This window comes from Pipra filicauda, unplaced genomic scaffold, assembly GCF_003945595.2.
Source record: "Pipra filicauda isolate LSUMZ 115617 unplaced genomic scaffold, ASM394559v2 scaffold205_size1947385_pilon, whole genome shotgun sequence".
In the NCBI taxonomy this organism is placed as follows: Eukaryota; Metazoa; Chordata; class Aves; order Passeriformes; family Pipridae; genus Pipra; species Pipra filicauda.
The window spans coordinates 497,824-517,475 of record NW_024104316.1 but is presented as its reverse complement, the minus strand read 5'-3'; the positions used below and the strand labels follow the sequence as shown (position 1 = coordinate 517,475).

Here is a 19,652-nt window from a genome sequence, read left to right as displayed (position 1 = left end):
GTGTTCCCCCAGGATCTCATCAGGTCAGCTCATAGCACCTTCCTAGGATGGATTTGCCCCTAAATGTCAGATTTGCTTCCAGCGACAGATGGAAATGGGGGACAGGGAGAATCCCACCTCGATTCCTCTGCTTGGTTGATTCCAGGAGCAGTTTTCCTAGCCCAAGCTGGCATCAGGCCAAAGTCAGAAGCTTTTGCCTGATGCCAGGGTGCTCCATGGCTCTGCCCTGGCTGGGTGAGCTGGGGTGAAGCAGAGCTGTAGGGCCGCTCCCTTCCTGCCCCAGGCTGCCTCATCCTGCCTGGGAAAAGCCCTTCTCTTGAGGATGCCACTGACTGTCACACTCACACCAGGAGCTACCAGAGCACCCTGAGCCCAGCGTGGCCACCAACCTGCAGCCACCTTGTCCAGGTGAAGGCGAGAAGGAGAGGGCTCAGCTGGCAAAGTCCCTGCACTTCCTTCATTCAAGTGTCACGCTGGGACACAGCGCTCGGAAAGTGGCTTTGCTGGCACCCAGGGGCCACGCAGCTGGGAACACTTGAAAACAAAAGCCAGCAAAATCCAGCCCGTGCTTGGCAGCCTATTTGGCTTAGTGGGAGTTATTTGAAGTTAGCCCAATGTGAGAGCTGGCTCTGCTCCTCCATCCATTGCAGCATGAGGACAGAGGGGAGCAATGGAGCTGGGTTACAGCTCGCTTCTCCTTCCCACACCCTTGGGAGCTCTCCAGAGAGTCATTTTTTGCACAAGGAAAACCTCCTCCCAGGCTTGGATTTTACCATTCTGCACAGTCCACCATGAAACAAGCATTTCATAAAAGAGCCCTATGGTCCCCATGTCCATGCAGCAAGTTAAACAAGGAGGTTTGTCTTTGGGCACAGGGACATCTCTGCCTGTGTGATAACCCCAGCAGCTCCGTGCTACTGCAGCCCCTCTCCCTCAGCAGAAATTCCCTCATTGCCACATTTTCAGTATTTTACCACCAAGGCTCTCAGTCTCTGGGTGCTGCATTAAGTGCTTGCAGTCCCTTGCTTCTGTAGTGGGGACCACATTTAAGTCTCATCACTTCAAGCAACAAATGCCATTTAAATGTCCCCAGCAGAGCGAGGCCGGGGTGAGCTGAGCTGCTGGGACACCTCTCGCTCCTTCCCAGCAGTGTTCTTGCTCTCTACTGCTTCGAGGAGAACAAAAGTTCTTCCTCAGTCCATGTGGAGGAGCTGCTCCAGTTTTTAATTGGATACAGTCTGCTTGCTCCCATGTGGCCACAGGCACTGCTCCAAATCCCGGCTCTGCCTGTGCAGTGTGCTCAGGCCCTCTCCTTGCATGCAACCTGACTCAGCTGCCTCCCTCCAAAGCTGTGCATCCCCCAGAACTTCAGCACTGTCTTTCCCAACAGATGATCCTTTCCACCAGCAAATGCTGCTGCAGAGAACCAAGTCAGGTGCTTTGTTACTGCTGCCATTCAGCACTTTTTCTTGCTGGCTGAGGCGGGAACACTGGCCTGGTATTTCGTGGTTTATTTGCATGACATGCTCAGGTTCAGCCCCACTCTGTTTCTGCTTTTCTTGTAGGTCAGAGTCTACTCATCCCTGTTTGGAGATAAGCAGAAGACAACAGAAATACCTTCCAAGGAAGCTGTGGACTAAGAGGAGACAATACTGCAACTACAACCCTGTGAGTATAGAGCAAAAAGGGGAGCTTCATGCCTCTCATGCACAACTCTTCAGCCCAGTTGACCTTTTTTCCCCCAAAGACCTATGCTGTTGACACATCTTTGCCTGACAAACCCTCAGAAGTCCCAGGTCATTACTGTAGAGACTGTTGCCCCCCCATATTGCTGCAGCTTTGTGTTACAGTTAGCACCTACCTTTAGAAAACAAAAAAAACCCGAGGGCAATTGTCCAGCCCTTTTTCCAACTTGCCACAATTCTTTCCTTATCCTGCTTCTGCCTTCCTGAGCACTCAGTGCTGATTCCAGCTTGATACCATCAGAAGCACTGGGGACTCACTCCCCCTTCCACGACCTCTGCTGCCAGCAGAAGCACCAAATTGGACTTGATGCAAGACTAAAGCCCCTGGACCCTCAAATTAATTCTGCTTCACAGGGTGGGATAATCACTGAAATTAGTTCGAGGTATTTTTTTTCTCCTGATCAGCACAGGCTGGAGAGAATCTGTTACCTGCAAAGTTTGTCCCAAGGATTAGATAAGCTTTTTAGGGCACAGATCCCCAAACTCCTCTTTTTCTTGCAACTTAGAGGCACTATTTGGCAAGAGACAGCAGAGGAGCAACATCCCACATGCTGTTGGTGCTTTCAGGACGCTGCTGTGGCTCCCAGAGTTTATCAATGAACTCCTTGCACTGGAGCAGCAGTTTCCCACAGGCCCAGAGCACCCAGTGCTCTGTAACACCAGGGCACCCACAGCTCTGGCTGCCATCCGGAGGGGAGCAAAGAGAAATCTCATCTAGCAAAGAGAAATAACGTGAGCAGGAGGCGCTTCTGCCTCCTAAGCAGTATCTCCAAATATCTTTAACTATTGCAAAAGCAAGTAAACAATAATAAATATTGTTATCTTGAGGGAGGCTGTTGACACCAACATGCTCGACTTTGCAGGCTGAGTGCTGGCAGGGGCCAAGAGCAGCTCAGCGGAGGGGCAGTCCTGCTGCTAAGGCACTGTGACCCCCTCTGCTCGACTTTGCAGGAGACTCTGCAAGGATAAGGGATGAAGCTGGGCTCAAACAGTGTCTGAGCACTCAGCTGATTCATATTGCAGACAGAAAAAGCTTTCACTGAAGATTTGCTAACAGAAAGTCAAAAGTGCCACCCCAGCAAGGGTTCCGTGCCACCTCTCCCTATGTCTCTTGGCAGTGAAATTTGTTCTTTCACGTTTACTAGTTCTGGCATTCAATGCAAATCAAACCCAACAGAAAACAAGTTTTTGCTTGCTCCTTCCTTTATTTCTTTCCTCTTCCTCCTCCCTGAACTATTTTTTCCTCATATTCCCTCTCCTTCATGAACCAGCAGAACGCTGGGTCTGTTAAGGAATTACACTGCCTTGGTAGAAACCCTGCAAATCTACATAAGCAGAAAATCTTGTCACGTCTCCTCACAAATTGAAAAGGAGAACTAAATGAAATCCCACTGGGATGCTCTGGCTACCTCAGTGCAACAAGGTTCAGCTTAAGATGCTTGTTTCACTTGCTGCATTGCCTGGTTTTAATCCAATTTGGTTCGGGACACATAAAATAGCCGCTTTTCCGCCCTCCAGGAAGCAGCGAGTGCAACCAGAGCAGAGCAAAGTGCTGGCTGGTCCTGCCTCATGTGCACACACCCCAAGCTGTGCTCACTTCTTGGCTCATGCTTTAGCACTACCTTTTGTCATCTGCAACATTTTTGATTGTGTTTGTCAAAATGTCACCTGAGTCACTACCAACCAACAGCTCAAGTGCGACGGTTGGGGCTACGGCAGCAAAGCCCCCGTGATGTGAAGGCCAGGAGCTGGCTGCTTGCTCATCCCCTCTTGGTCACCCCATGGATTACCACAGCCTAACACCAGATCATCTCTGTTAGAGGGAGACATAGAGGACAGCCCTCCTCTGAGAGCAGGGCTCTGACTCCAGCTTCCCCCTCCCCACCAGCCGCCCCTCCGACACCACACCTCCCCAGGGAGCAGCAGGGGCTGCATTGTTTCCATCCAAGCAGCCACCACAGCCAGCTCTGTCCAGCACTGTGCTGTCCCCCAGGCCTGCTTTTACAGGAATTAAAATTAAAAAAGGTGATGCCCTGCAACAGCCTGGAGAGAAAAATGTTAAGAAGTGCCCGTGCACAGCTCCGAGCAAGGCCCAGGCTGCAGGAGCCCCAGCACTGCCTGGCTTTACCTTCACCTCACCCCAGACTCACTGCAGGAACTGCCGCGGGGCCGCCCTGCTCCACAAGAACAAAATCTTCCCAGAGACAGAGGCAGAAATAGCCACATAGCGGCTTCATGCCTAAAACACCAGCAAAGCAGCTCAGCCTCTCATGACAGCTGCCCTGCACAGTGAAGAGACACTGATTTGTTCCTTCCTTCCATCCCAGAACCTGCCCCTTTGACTCCAGACAGAGATGAGCAAATATTTAATTAACACGTTTGACCTTTTATCAGCGCTCCATGCTGATGGCTTCCTGCACACCAGCTAGGTGTGCTTTCCTGCAGCCTGCTGCAAACCTGGAAACAGAACAGCGTTACAAGGTTTCTTCACATATCTTTGAACATTTTCCGAAACTCTGGATTTGAAAACTGAGAACATGAAAGAGTCACCTTCCATTATTATTTTAATAGCATTAAGTTTGTATCTCTTATTCCTGTTGAGTTGTATAGAAGCAGAAAACAAGTGTTACCTAGAAAATCAAAAGTCAAAGGATTCAGATCAAAACATTTTAATTCTTTTTCCTGTGTATGTTTAAAATTTTCCAGATTTCTTGTGGTAAGAGAGGGTTAGAGTTGACTGAACATAAATGATGCCTCAAAATAGCTGAGAACAGAGAGCAGAGAGCATCCTGCTCCTTCTGGTTTAGCTGGCATTACCAGAGACCTCACAATGTCATTCTACCAGCCCTTATTTTCCTGATCATTGTAAAATGCCAAAAATTCTCATGTCAGTGAGTTATTTTCAGTTTACAGGATATGCAGGTGTATGGCCTGACCCCTTCCCTTCCCCTCACCTGGCCAGAGCAGGATGGTTCAGCGAGGATTCCTCATTCAATTAACACATCCATTATTTCAGTCTGAAGCTCAGTGTGACTTGGAGGTAATACAAAGCAGGAGAAACCTCACCTGCATAAGGGAACACTTGGTTATGTTCACAAGACATGCACTGTATGTCACTGAGACCTATTTTTAAAGTACAGCAGCACCAGTTATATTTGATAACTATAAACATTTTATTCTTATATAAAAATATAGGAACAAAATACTATACAGAAAAATATAAAGTTAAGTCGAGATCTTGTCAGTCCCTTTTAAGACAAACAGGCTCACACTGTGCAAGCCCCAGACTTTCAAAAATAAAATTATCCTGGCAGTTGAAGTGGTGGCACGTCCAGAGGCAGAGCTGTGCTGAGGAATAAGCTTCTAATACAGGAAATCTGTCTTGCAGCTTCCAACATCCTTGCAAGTTTGCTTTTGTTACACATAAAATGGAACCCAAGTCCTCCTTCATGGTCTGACCTGGAGATAAACGTTCTCCCACCCCTCAGAGTATTTACAGGAAGGTGCTAAGAGCCCACCTGGCCAGGACACATCCCCCAGGCTGCGACCCCACCCCATGGGCTCACATTGACACAAACCAGTGGCTGCAGCACCCTCACACAAACACAACTGGAACCTCTCTGTCACCAGCTGCGAGCTGGAAACGATGACTTAGGGAGGCAAAAGTCAGTGAAAGCAAGCTGATGAAATCCCTGAGCTTCTACCAGTTCCTCAAAACAGAAAAAAGCCAACTCCCCTCCCCCAGACAACAAAAGCAGCCAGCATTCTTTTCCAAGGTACTGGCTGTTTCAGTACATTCCTGTCTTTAAGGAAGGACACTGTGGACTGCAGCAGCCAACAGTGTAAGAATCATCTCCCTCCTCTTTACCTGTACTTCTCCAGTACTTTCATTTTCCACAACCAAACTGTCCAAGTTTGCTTGCAGATGAAGCAGGAACAAGAGGAGGGAATGGAGAAGGCAGAGAATTAAGGAATTACAGTGCAAATTATATGCTTGTGGGAAAAAAAAAACAAACACAAAAGAAAAAGGTTCTCTGTAGATTTTCCAAGCCTGTTCTCTCCATTGCCTCAAAATAGGGTTGGTCTTTGTCAGGGAATAAGTTCCAACTGACCCTAGACCTTCAACAGAAGGCAGGAGCGTGTTCCCCAAAGCAGTGAACTTGCTGTCACACTGTGTATCAGCAATGCCCGAGAGATGCAACATCACCACCTTTTCATCACCCACTAATCACGGCAGGACTCCACCAGAAAGTGCAGTGGGAGTCTCAGGTCTTCACGTTCCTCTTATATTATTCATTTGTAGCAGAGATTTGCAAGTCCCTGTGCTGTATTCACAGTGGAAAAAAAGTGCAGCAACACATGTTGGAGACACTCCAGGAATTATTGCTCTGCTGAGGCAGCTTGTGGAGCCTGACTAAAGAAAATTGGCCAAAGAAGAAATAAGGGCAGGCCTAAAGAGGAAGACAGAGAAAGAAAGGAATTGCTCCAGGCACCAACACATCCTAGTTCCTGCCTACTGCCAGAAAGGTGCTGTAATGGATCCTGTCTCCTGTAAGCAGCACAAGCAGTTGTGTAGGGTTGATCAGCAGCATATTTGGACAGTCTGTGGCAGGTGTTGGGACAGTTCACTGCCACCTGTAGATATTCACCGCCTTCTCTGTCAGAGTAGCCAGGAGGTGGGTTTGGTTCACTTCCAAGGGGCAGATATCCAGCACAGGCAGGTCAGCTGGCAGCTTCTGCAGCAAGGAACCACTTCCAGCATCCCAGAGCTGTGGGAGGGACAGACAAGGTCAAGGACTGAAGGATTCTCCCCTCCCATCCAGAAGAGACCTTCCTCTCTCCAGAAAAGACTTTCCTCAAATTACTTACAGGACCCTTTCTCTACTTCCACACCTTGCTTGGATGGTTTTTAACAGAATCACAGCATGATGCCACCACAGCCACTCTGACCCCACTCATGAGCTCTCCTCCTCTTCCCTGTCATTCCTAAAGAGCCTGCATCCTTCCCTCACAGCACTTACCTCATTAGCTACCCCACCAAGTCTGTTACACCACTTAGAGTGCCCAGTTGTGCCAGTGTGCCCAACCCCATTCCTCTGGGGGACAAGAGGGGCTCACTGCCTACGCACTTTTCAATGGATGGGGACCACAGGCCTTGGCTAAGATCGAGTCCCATGTTATCAGGAAGTTACACCTGCTACAGAAGTACAACACACCAACCAGCACAGGGTAATGTCCATGGCAAGACAATTCCCACCAAATCACACTGATGCTGTGACTGATGAGGCTTCTCTCCTATGAATTGCAATAAACCCCTCCAGCACACTGAAAGGAGCAAGAGATACCAGGGCAGAATTGGACGCCTCATCACCAGCACACACAAAGACGCTCCCGTCATCCTCCGGGCTCTGGAAAATGGCATTTTTGGTCAGCAACTTGCAGGTGGGCCCAGCACTGAAAGTCTGAACCGGGTTAGAAGAACACACCACATCTTCAGAGGCCTCTGTCAGTGGGCTGCAAGTCAGTTCCATCATCACACAACGCACACATGGGTTATTTTTACCTGTGTGGTAGAAATACAAAGGTAACCTTTGGAAAATGTACTCACAGATAGGCTTCAGCTGTAGGAATACAAGCAGCACCACCCTGCAGCTGCCTCCTTTCGCCCTCCCCCAGTTCTTATGTATGTGCAAATGCTCATTGCTGTGCTGGGGGCACATGCTGCATTTCTGCTGTGCCCCCAAGCTGGTGCTGAGCTGAGCCCCAGCAGTGAGTGGCACTGAGAGCCCTGCAGAGCCCCCCGTCCGTACCAGGCCTGTACGTGGCCAGGCAGTGCCGTGTGTTGATCTCAGTTTGGATATCGATGCAGCCCCCGGGCTCCAGGGGCAGGTGATGGGGCCGGTAGGAGTTGCCAGCTCTCTGTTCCCAAAAGCAGGCTCCTTCCAAGGTCCCAGCCAATATCCCGCCGTAGGGCAGCGACGCCGAGGCCATGCGGGGCAGGTAGGACAGTGACACCATGGGGCACCTGCAAGGGGGACAGGCAAGAGTCAGTGCTGCCAGCTGCAGCTCTGCTGGCATCCTGCTCGCTGCTGCAGAGCTCCAGCCTCTCCAACTGCACAGCAAAGAAAGGGCCTAAGCAGGCTCTGAGATGGTCCTTCAAGCAAGGAACCCCAGTGGCATGTCAAGTATAAATGGAATTCAACTTAACTACCGAGCCTTAGGTTTTACAGAGCATTAGACAGCACACATCAGATGAGTGCAAATCAGTGTTTGATTCCTGGAGTACAAGAGACAGAAGTAGCAGAATCTCACACCTTTGTGTGATTTGTCCTTCCAATTAAATACTAAACCCAGCTCCAAAACAAATTCAATTCTCCTGCTTACGCTGCACCAGTGGGTCCATTTCTGACCTATGTGTGCCTTAAAAAGAGCACAAGTGCTTGGCACCTGTGAAAGTTACACATGATACATGTGCTAAATGTGAATTTTTGAACAAGAGTTTCACATAAACCAACTAAACCCACTGCAATTGCTGTGTGAAGCTGTGTTTAAGTTAATGCATATAAGTTGAGAGGAATGACAAATCCTTATGCCACACCTGGACTTCTGAGGGACCAGTTCTTGGACGTGAGAGTTGGTGTCCCTCAGATCATATATCATGATAGAGCCATTGACCAATCCAGCGTAGACATAGTTTGTATCATCGAGACACCAGCAGCAGCTCCAGACAGGACGGCCAGCATTGTATGTCTGCACCACAGTGTTGGTTGCCAAGCTGCAGAAGAAAAGCAAAGTGTTGGCTGGTTGCACAGGCATCTACTGATGAGAAAAAAGCATAATTAAGGTAAGCAAATCTAGCTTTTTAAAGTCTTTAGACAGAAGCATCTCTCTTTAGACCGAATTCTCAATTAGCTCCTTTACTCCAGATGTGAATCTGGAAAATCTAAACAGAATAATCCCTTGGATATTGTCAAGTGATTTATAATTCTTCCAGGCCAATGCTTCTTTTTCCAGATTGATCTTTGGAGACTGGGAGAGGAAATCTCACAGCAGGGTCTCAGCTGCCTTACTGGCAAGAGAAAGCTAAGTTACTTTTCTGGAAACAATTAGGAGAAGCGACTCTGGTGTGATCCCGTAACACCGTGTATTCCTGAGATCACAGGGCTCATCTCTTCAGATTACATCTCTCATTAATTACTTCCCCTTTTTTTACACAAGAGGAACAGTGCTTATGCCTCAAAAGAACCAATTTAAGCAAGAGTGAGACAGGGAGTGGGTAAAGGACAGTTGAGAGCACATTTATTCTGTTAATTCTTCCTTCCACAAGTCGAGTTTCTAAAAAAGAGAGGAGTACATAGAGGGGCATAACCCAGAACAGCAGATGAAGCTGGTATCAGATCAGGGATTTGCAAAGGGCAGCATTGTCAACATGGGTTTTGCACACTGAGAACAGCATGAGACAGAAGACAGCACATATCAAAGTAACTCTGGATATCCTTTACAACACAGGGGCTTCTCCCTGGGGAAGGTGATTACACTCAGGACTCCAGAGAAACAAGTAATTGCTCTCAGGTGAGTATAAGGGGAAAAACTACAAGGACAAAACTGAGCTGGGGAAAGAGAGAGTTGATATCAGAGAAGTGACTGGGTCAAAACAACAAGACCAAAAAAAACCCAAACAAACTCACAGTGCTATTTTAAACAATTGCAAGCCAGAGCAGGAGACATAAAGACATCTTGGATAATTCTTTTTCATAGGATGACTATGAAATGAGTAACTAGAGAAGAAAGATAACCAAAGGAAGAATATTCTTTCAGAGACTGAAAAAAGTATGAAGATGCTGCTGAAGCAAGCACCTAACTCCAAGACATCCTGGGATCAAGCACAAAAGCAAGAGGATCACAAGCTCAGATGCAGCCAACCAGGCAGTGAGAGGCAGATATGGGAGTCAAGTGTCTGAGCAGACACTGCAATGAGGAACCACTCTCCAGATTAAATCATGAAAAGAATATCATCGTAATCAGTTGGAAATGTGACACATTGACTTCAGCATCAGAGGCAGCTTTGTTTACTTTTAACTAGTCTAGCAAACATTTCAACATGGTCACAGGAAAGCAACATTCTGTACATTTTTGCTGTGGGATTAAGTTCTCTTCATTGCTTCACTAGTGAGAAAGAATTGGGACTAATCAGTCAAACAACAGACACCTATCCTGCCCAACCTGACACGGACAGACAGATTGCAAAGATGTTAATTTAACTCAATAAGAATCAATCAGCCAATGAAGCTTTGAAGCAGTGTAAGATTAAGATTGAAGAGCAGCAGAGTAGCAAGAAAACACACTCATAGGCTGTAAATTCTATCAGGACCGGACACATTTTTGTCTCACTCTCTGCATAATTAGTCTCCAACCTGCTGGTTTAAGTCTCTGCTAGCTCTAGAGAGCCTCTAGCACATGCTGTTTATGAGTTTCATATCCCAGATGAATTCCATGCTCTGCAAGAAGTTTAAAATCTGAGAAGCCAACATCAGGCTGTGCAAAGAAGAACAGAGCACAGGCTAAACACCTCTTGTTTCTGTACAAACACCTCTCTTTATGCCGTACAAGTTCCTACACTTCACATTTCCCTGCAGTAACAGAAAGCCATGTGGACAGTAAATTTCATGTCTATACATTATGCTACATTTATTCTCTCCACAGCTTGGCCAATCCATGCTAAATTCCTTGTTCTCCACCGAGTTCTCCACAGGAAAACTACTACAGAGGGGCAGCTCCATAACACCTCCACCTAAAAGATGCAAAACCGTCAATAAGTCCTTCCCTCTGTTAGCTCCCACATGCAGGAAGAATACCCAGACCTGCTCTCATCTTTGCAGCATCTTTCAGAAAGCAGACTAGCAAGTGCTGCAAGACATTTCTAGCAAGACAGAACAAAATCCAGTGCAGCCAAAGCCCGTGGGGACAGGGCTCACCTGGTGAGTTTGAGAGTTCCATCCAGAGCAGCCGAGAGCAGCAAACCATCCGCTCGAGTGCCGAAAGCCAGGCCCCGGATCTGCTTGCTGTGGATGGGGACGTACTGACTGCTCTTCAGGTTGGCCAAGCTCATCATCTTAACACCACAACCTGCCACAGAAGAAGGACAAAGCAGGTCATGGTGAAGCAGCACACACAGGACTGGCTGTTCTGTGCCAGAACTGCAGCGTCTGTCCTGTCTGAAGCCTGTGGTGGGATGAACACATAAAAGTTATTTGCTGTTCTGGAAAAGAACAAAATCATTCTTTAATTCAAATGGTAACAAGGCTAAATCCTTAAGGACCCCAGCCACCAAGAGCAAATTCAGTATCAGTGTTACAATTCCTGTTACAAGGCCTGCTGCTCTTTAGGCAGCTTCTTCAAAGACACTCTTGCCCAGATAAAACCACACAGAGCAGGATTACATGGCTATTAAAGAGAACAAGTGTCACAGCGAAGAATGGTTACAGGTGAACTTAACCTGCATGCTACAAGAGTCACCACAAAGCCTCCATTCATTCATTCCTTGGCCTCGAATGCCAGAAAAATAAGACCAGTTGAATGCAGAAAACCACTTTGTTCTGCCTGGATAAGGCACGTTAACCTCAAACCCATTAACCAAATAAAGTAAGTTTCATCATTCAGAAAGCATTTTGCAAATAAACACTCTCAGACTCCTAATGCCACATCCATTGCCCTGAAAAAGCAACTGGCGCTGGTCCAGATGTCAGGTCACTGGCCCCTGGACATAACAGTGAGACAAAACCAGGGCTGCCCATGACTTCTTGGCTTCCTATCTCCTCTTTAGAAAACAGTGCTCCTAGCATTCATATTAAAAGGGTTTTGCTTTTGGGTTTTTGTGGAGGTTTTTTTGTTGTTGTTGTTTTTTGGGGGTTTTTTATGAGTATTGAGAAATTAGCTGCATGTGGATCAATCCACCTACAGTTAGGGGAGCAGTGTTTCTCATTTAACCACTGGAAGCTTCTCTGCTTCTTTCAGAAGACTCACCTTTGCACAGAGTACCAGATACATGTTTTGCCTTCTTGTGGATATGGCACTCCAGCAGGAGAGCCAGAGACCCTCTGCTAGGATTCTGCCATAGAACTGCCAGGGGAAAGGAGCTTCTTTGCTAGGCAGAAGCTACTAATGCAGGGGCAGATGAATTAGGGGGAGTGTTATGAGTGTACTCATAAGTTTACAAGGCACGTGCAAAGGTCAAGCAGAGAAGTAGGGAGCAACAAAAAAAGACATTTAACTTTCACTTATGAACCTCCAAATCTTAACTTGCTTAATTACCAGGAATGAAAGTAGACTGTGGAGAAGGCTGTGACACCACAAGGCAGCTCATGGAGTCACAGTATGCCATCACTCGGCAGTTCCCAGCCTGAGACACCAAGAGAACCTTTTCCAGGTGGTACTTGCGCTGGCTCTGGCTGGAGGGGAGGCTCCCTGGGAGGCAGGGCCGGGAGCTGCCGGGTTGCTGCGAAGTGCTCACGTTGTGCTGGGCCACCAGAGCCTTCAGCTCCTGCAAAGACAAAACCCCGAGAGCTTGAATGCGTCACCAGCGACGTAACCTGCCGTGCTACCTGCTCCAGAGGCTCCAAGTGTACTTGTTCTCAGACAAAGGGGGGGAAATATGGTCCCATTTCCATGCTGTTCCTGAAGGGCTGCATTTCTAAGCCTGTGGCCTGTGACAGTGAGCAACAGAAGCACTCAAATGCTACGCAAGTCCTGGCAGAATGTACTCAAAGTCTGTTGTTGTGTGTATTACACCCTGTGAAAGAGAGGACTCTTGGGCAACACATAAAAGCCGGTACCAATTACCAGATCAATGCTGTCTAGAAGAGAATGAACTGCCAAGTATTACGTGCTGCTAAACCACAAGAGAAAGTCAATTAAAACCATTTTCCAGAATTTCCAGAATACCCCATAAAAAAATAAAAGCCCGAGTTTCAACATAAAGGGCATTGCAGGAAACAAGTCAGTCTATTTAATGACGATGATCCTGTTCTTGTAAACCCTGGGCAGCAAATTCCAGGAATGACACAACTCTCAAGAGCTCCAGTCCTGTTTTCCACCACCTCCTCCCCCCTTCTTCCTCCACCTCAACTGATGAATGCTCAAGGATGCTCAGCAAAGGCATGGCCAAGAACAGCTTCCACGAGCAGCAAGGTATTCCTTGAATTCCCTTTTCCACAGAGATCATCAGGGGGGAGGTGGGAATTCAGGTAGTGGCACTGACATATTGTGAGTCACCTAAAAGTGCACCCTCCCCAAAAGCATTTTGACCATCTTTTATCCAAGGTCAAAACAAGATGGTACAGAACCCCAGGGACATTTAGGACAGAGGGTATATATAAAGAGAATTGCTACTTGCTTTCTGTTGTCTGAGCAATGCAGATTAGGCTTCAAACACTATGTAATCTTTAAACAATTAAGGGCCACAAGAGTGATATTATGAATATATCAGTAATTGCAAGTCAGCCTCAATACTGAACCAGCCACCACTGCTTAACTCACATCGAAGCAGAGGCAGCAGTTTTCAAAGAGGCAAGATCAAAGATCAAGCTCTACATTAATAGTTATCAAGACCTATAACTTTTGGAAACTGCTCAAGAGGAGAGCAATTCTGACACCTTACAGACGTCTGATCTGCTTTGCATCAAGCACATTGCAAATTCCTCAAGGGAACATAAAAATTAAAAACAAAATAAAAATTGAAGCTGAAGTCTTGAGATGATCCCATTGGAGTGAGCAAGACAAAACAACCTGGGCAAGGAAGAAGGGCTGTGGGGGTTGCCAGGATGCTTAAGATGGGAGCTACAGCTTCAGGCTTAGAGTAAGCACTCAGTGAAAACACAGGTAACTTAGAAGAAAGTTACTTTTAATCAAAAATTTAATAAACTCATTATTTCTAAAAGGGGGATGGAGGCAATCACCACTGAGGATCAGAAGAGATTAAAATTATTTGTTCCTCTGGGGACCTTATGAAACTCTCCTTGTCACCTGCACTCAACATTCAACTTTTACACAAGTTATTAAAAAGGAAACCAGGCAATTAAAATCACAAAGACTATTAGTACAATGTTTACATTTAAACACAATGGACAAACCCAGCAGAATCAGGAAGTCTGACTGGAAGCGCATTACCAAGGTGATTAAAAATGCTGCACTCCAGACGAATTCCACTAATTGTGCTCAAAAGAACGTTCTGTTGGTAACATAAAGCTACACCTTCCTTCAGATGCTTTGCAGAGTTTTCCTGATGCCCGGTGTTAACTAAGGACCTTGAGGGCAGACTCCACTCTCTGCACATGCTATGACTGTCTCTAAATTTCAGCTTGCCCTTGCAGTGATGAATGAACACAGTCACACAGGTGGGGAAACAAAAGGCTGTACAGCAGAAGTCTTCCTGAGGAGCGTGCATGAGAAGTAGAAGCAGGAGAGCACAACGAATAGGAAAGGAAACCCACCAGCTGCAATAAATTCAGAACAGTTTTGAGTGTTAGGTTACAGCCTTAATAGCTGATATGAAGCTTTAAAGACTAAGGCAGGTATCAGATGTCACTCTGGCTGTCTCCCACAGACCTCTTAGAGAGGCCACACCTGCCACCTCGGCTGCACAGCCCCAGTCCTGCACCAAAGAGAGAGAAACACAGGGCAGGACAACCTCCAGCTGTGGTGCAGCACTGCAGCCATCCCACCTTCCACCTTCCTTTGGGGCTCAGGTTCAGATTCAGGCTAAGGGACGTGGAGCATTTTTACCTGGCTTAACTACAAGCAACAGCAATGAAATATCAGCTTTTACTACCCCAGACATCAACTGGAGGTGAACACAAAGATCATAGAGATGAACAAAACCATTAGCCTAATTTCTTTTCTAGAGGTATTAGATACACAAGTTTTTATTGATATTTTGCCATCCAATTTTTTTGGATGCTCTGAAAATCCTATTTTAAAAATGCTTTTCCATTACATTGAGCAATATAAACTAATCTCTGCAAGGCTCACAATTACATTTGCTTTCTTCTCCACAGCAGCCTGCAGTCTCCTGTTGTTTCCCTGCTAGTCATCCCTTTCCTGCTCCATATCCAAACAGAGCTACTGTTTCCCACTTGCAAAAATGAATCTCCTATCCCAGTTGATCAGTGGTATTAATGCCAGAAGCCAGAGATGGTTTGCTGATCATTAGCTAACTTTTACTGGAAATGTTGGCATATTCAGGAGTCCTGCAGTAGCTCACATCCGGTTCCCAAGTTCTTTCTGCTGCCAAAGGAAAAACTTTAGGTAAAAGTAAGGTGTCAGTAGCACTGTTTCCAAAAGGCAAGCCTGAACCTGCCACACAGGATGCAGAACACAGCTCAGCACAGCCCACACTCCAGGTTTACATATGGAAACACTGCTGAGGGCTTTCTTCCAGAGCTTTAGTTAGCTACCTCCCCTCAACTTCCTTTCCTCATATATTTTCATATAGCTAAAGACTTAAAAACCACCCATGTCCTAGTGTCAATCATGTTAAATACCTCAATAACAAAGCACAGTGGACAAGATGGTTAATGGACAAGAGCAGTGAAAAACACACACAAATCTAGGAAAAGGTCACAACTAGAGCCATGACTGCTGCTGGGGCACAGCTCAAGAGCACTGGCAAGAAAAAAGGGTTCATGATGGCTTTTGAGGGGAGTCCACACCCTGAGCAACCCAACCCTACACTGGAATCACCCCACTAGAGTTGGGACAGAAACCTCCAGGAGTCCCTCCTAACCTAAATGCTTCTGTGCAAGTAGTTTCTTTACTACATGACTTCTCATAAAACAAGGAATTCATTAGGCACATGCTTAAAATATCATTGAACAACTTAGACTTATTCCAGACTTCCTGCTGATTTTTCTTTTTGCTCCCCAGCAAATTGTTTTACTTTCAGTTTACTCATAGTATAAATAAGCACCTTAAAAACTGCTTCCAGCATTGGCATTAACCACTACAGGACAGTGATGAATGCAGTATAAATACTGAAACAGAGCTTACAGAACACAGGGTACTTAATCTTTATAACATGCGACTTCAACTCAGTTAGACTGGATACTCTATCATTTAACACCAAATGAATTGCAGGAGAACATTATGGACCTGCACTTCTATCTTATTCGCATTTTTCTTAAGCCAAAGCTTGAAGTGGACCAATTTTCTTATTAGTGCTGATGAGCATACAGCTCCATGCAGGAATTTAGGTGATTTATAAAGCCTTATCTTACATCAGGCAGGAAAACATCAGCAAAGAGGATGGTGTTTAATGTACAGATATGAATAGCCAAGGCTACAAAGAAATCCATGAGTAAAGAAAAGCATAATATTAAGTGGGTCACTAGACAGTGAGAGAATAGGTATCATCTACTCATATAACTAAAGGTAGCAAACTGGCAATGAAACAGGCTCATGGAAAACTCAGCACTGGAGGAACACGCCAGCTAATGCCCACTTGGCAGCACCAGCATAGTCCACAACTTATAGGAATCCTGCAAAAGCAGCTGGGATGGGTTACAAAGTACCTCAGTATTGCACAAGCCAGAAAGGAAGCAGTTTAGCAACTGGTCATTTATTGTTAGTAATTTGCATTCTAAGAGGGCAGAGGTGCCTTTCAGCAGCTGCTCAGTCCGTGCATACAGCCTCCCCTACTGACAGGCCAGCTCCCAGGGGACCAGAAGGTGCTGAACTAGAATGTTGACTGACTCTCAAAAAAAAAAAAAAAAAAAAAAATTAGGTGTTTTTTTGTTTTGTTTTCTCTTGATTTTGCAAATGCACACCTCTTGACAAATTGCTTCTCAAAAAATTATTCTTGAGAATAATTACTGATAATAGGTCCTATTACAGGTTTACTGTAGAGATTTTTCAAAGCTTCTTTTGATGCAACTACAAGAAAGATGAGGAGAATAAGTCTGGTTCTCCATTACCAGGCCTTTCCAGGCACCACAAAACCTGAAGAGGATCCTGCAACATCAGCAGCCAAACAACTCTACTGCTAGGCTGCAGCTTCAATTAAGTCTTAAAATGCACAAAAAATAAGTCACTGTTATGTAGCACATACCTCAATATGCCAACCTGAGATATTCACCAGCCCGGGATGATTCACCAGCTGAGTTTACTAAATCTTTCTGCTCATTAAAACTGGAAGCCTGTGTTTTCTCCTCCAAGGGAACGTGCAAAACCAGGCTGAAGCAAAAGGGAATCCTTTGTGTATAAATATCCTGAGACTCACCTGAACTTGCCTGCGGAGTTTGCTGCATTCATCCGTCAGAACCTGGAGCTGGAGACGGCTCTGCGCAGATTCCAGCTCCGCCTGTCTCCGCAACATCTTCTCCTTTTCTAAAGAGCTGGAGGAAGAAGAGAAAAGCAACCCTTAGGACTAGGTATTATCCAGGATGCTCCTTTGGGCTGTCAACACCTGTCCTCTGACTTCATCCCAGCTGAAGTCCTGTTCAGGCAAATCCACAAGTGACAGAAAACCTGGTACCACACTCATCCAGCACCCTCACCTCGAGATGTGCAGTTATGCAATTGTTCTGAATGACTCACTCAAGTATTGTTCCATAGGAACAACAGGCTTTCTTCTCACCATCTTCAAAAGTACTAATTTAGTAGAGGAGAGTGAAAGAGAAATCAGGTTTTCTTTCCCCTAAGAAACACTTCAGCAAATCCTATGTCATCAGTGTCCACATAATACACTGTGTCAGTAATAACAGAAGTCAAAACACAGCAAGATTTTCAAGCTTGTCTCTACTATCAGTAACTAATCTTGTACTTCAAGAAAATATAACTGTAACAGAAACAGAATGATACAGAGAAATTCTCTGTGAATACCCATTTATAAATAAGCCACACCTACCACCTCACCTTGAGCCTAAAAGTGCATACACACCATTTAGCAGCAGCAGTTTTGCTAACTTACTTGAACTCCTTTTTCATACAGGCTTATATGAAGGGATAGTTAAAGAAGAGGAAGAAACACCAGTACTCCTTAAAAATAGCTGTACATTTAGACTATAATGTTGACCACTGCATTCTGCACTTTAAAAGCTGCAATATTCCAGTTATTTCAGTAGTTCATGTGCAGGGAGCTGTTGCTTGCCTAAGTATTTTCCAAATGCACAGACCTAGCCTTGCATGTTCACAAAGCACAGAATTCTGTCATTTCCATATGGCTTTTTCATGTGATATTTTTCCTGCAGAAGAAACAACTGAAATGCTGTATTTAAGCATCACAAACACATTCTTTACACAAGTACCCAGGGCCTGAAGGCTGGTGGTTTTTACTGAATGTGAAGAACAAACCCCACGATCTTGTACCTAATTCAAGGCTACATGCAAACAATACTGATGCATGCACACACACATCCCTGCTCCAGTCATGGCTGGGTGCCACCAAGCAGCCACTGCCAGCAGCTCCATGACCCACAGGCAGTCACTGCTGTCTGCCTCACAACAAAAACAGGAGGCAGAGGAGGGGCAGGGCAAGGGGGAAGGGCTGCAGCGAGATTGAGACACAAGCAGCAGTCAGACGACTGGCTCTCCAGGAGAGAGAAAATGTAAACACCCAAATGCCTTCTGTGCTTTTGAAAAAAATCTTATATGTTGTTTATTTTCCAGTGTCAATCCAGTAAAAGCAGCGTGACCCTTCTAAAGGTACAGTTGAAACACCATCGGGCAGTGTCAATCTGGACAGAAGAGAGATTTTTGCCTTCATGACCCTTACTCCTCAATCACTTCTGCTCAGTAATTACCAGGATACTGAGGTTTCCATTGAAAGACTGCCTTGAAATAACAGTGGTATAGTTACAGACACGTGAAGAAACCCCAATTAAAATCTATTCACCACAAGATTCAGAAGAACTCTGATATCTGCAGCCTTTAATTTCAGAACAGTATCTGTGACAACATCTTACTGAAAAAAATTCATCCCCTGCTTTTTCTTTTTTCAATGCAAAGTCTACATTTAAGTTGGAAGGGGAAGTAGAGTCATAGTTATGCTTGCTGACCTTTTGTAAGTAAAGCTACATGAAGAATTTGACAAAGCAAGATGGGAAGTGATTCATATGAGTGACTACTCTGTTTAATGTGTGCAGAAAAGATGGCAGAAAAGGTCAGCTATTCACCCCTTGCATTCCCAACTATGCCTCGCTCTTCCCACCTAATGATGAATTAGCAATATACAGCTTTTTGGCATCAACTCTGCATGTCCTCCCATGATAACATTTCAGGATACAGCCCAAGATAGCTTTTGCTGTTTCAGGGCCACAAAATGCAAACTTGAGAATTCTGTTCCAAAAGAAAATTAAGACAGGTGCAACACAGCAAGGCCTTGGGTTTTTTTTTTAAGCCAGCCATACTCCTGCTAAACCTCGAGGGAATGCACAAATTGCTTTAGAAGACAACAGAGGAAATTAAAGCATGAAGCAGAAGCCAGAGTGCAGCTTCCAGTACCTTCTCATGCGCTCCTGCTCACTGGTGTCCAGCGCCTTCAGAGTGCGGGCGTACAGGACCACGATGTCCGAGCGCTTGGCTTTCTTGTTGCACTGAAATAAAAGACAAGCTCAGGTCACCTACAAGAACTTAACTATTCAAACTGTGCATCCCTAGCAAAATTTTTGGTTAAATCCTTATAGCTTTGAAGGGAGGGGGTGTCTACTGGACGACGAATCCACAAACATTTACACGGCGTGTTTGCAAGACACTCGCCCAGACAGACACCAGAGCTCTAGTCAGGGCTTCACCAGTAGTTTAGGTCACATATCCTGTTGCACCTTTAATAATCCATCTCCTTGCTTCCCATTAAATTTATTCTGCTAACACACCAGCAATGCAGCATCGTCAGGTAAGTTCCTGGGATGAAATAAA

At 45.7% G+C, this 19,652-nt stretch overlaps 1 protein-coding gene and 1 long non-coding RNA gene across 4 annotated transcripts in view; one reads left to right on the top strand and one right to left on the bottom strand.

The window, feature by feature from the left end:
- The first annotated feature begins 1,446 nt into the window (after positions 1-1,446).
- LOC120323180 lies at positions 1,447-19,371 on the top strand. Its single transcript, XR_005563402.1, has 2 exons — positions 1,447-8,589; positions 8,760-19,371. It is a non-coding gene; the product is annotated as an uncharacterized LOC120323180 (long non-coding RNA).
- RFWD3 (ring finger and WD repeat domain 3) overlaps positions 4,399-19,652 on the bottom strand; it is a 23,629-nt gene continuing 8,375 nt past the window's right edge. For 2 of the 3 annotated variants that reach the window (XM_027716109.2, XM_039380879.1), the window contains 8 exons: positions 19,239-19,330; positions 17,017-17,131; positions 12,057-12,285; positions 10,721-10,871; positions 8,344-8,520; positions 7,556-7,770; positions 7,091-7,308; positions 4,900-6,514 (listed from right to left, as the gene is read on the bottom strand). In XM_027716109.2, coding sequence (XP_027571910.1) covers positions 6,371-6,514; positions 7,091-7,308; positions 7,556-7,770; positions 8,344-8,520; positions 10,721-10,871; positions 12,057-12,285; positions 17,017-17,131; positions 19,239-19,330 — 1,341 coding nt within the window. In that variant the 3' untranslated portion in view covers positions 4,900-6,370. Of the gene's footprint in view, positions 6,515-7,090; positions 7,309-7,555; positions 7,771-8,343; positions 8,521-10,720; positions 10,872-12,056; positions 12,286-17,016; positions 17,132-19,238; positions 19,331-19,652 lie in introns of all 3 variants that reach the window. The other variant, XM_039380878.1, reaches the window with a different exon arrangement.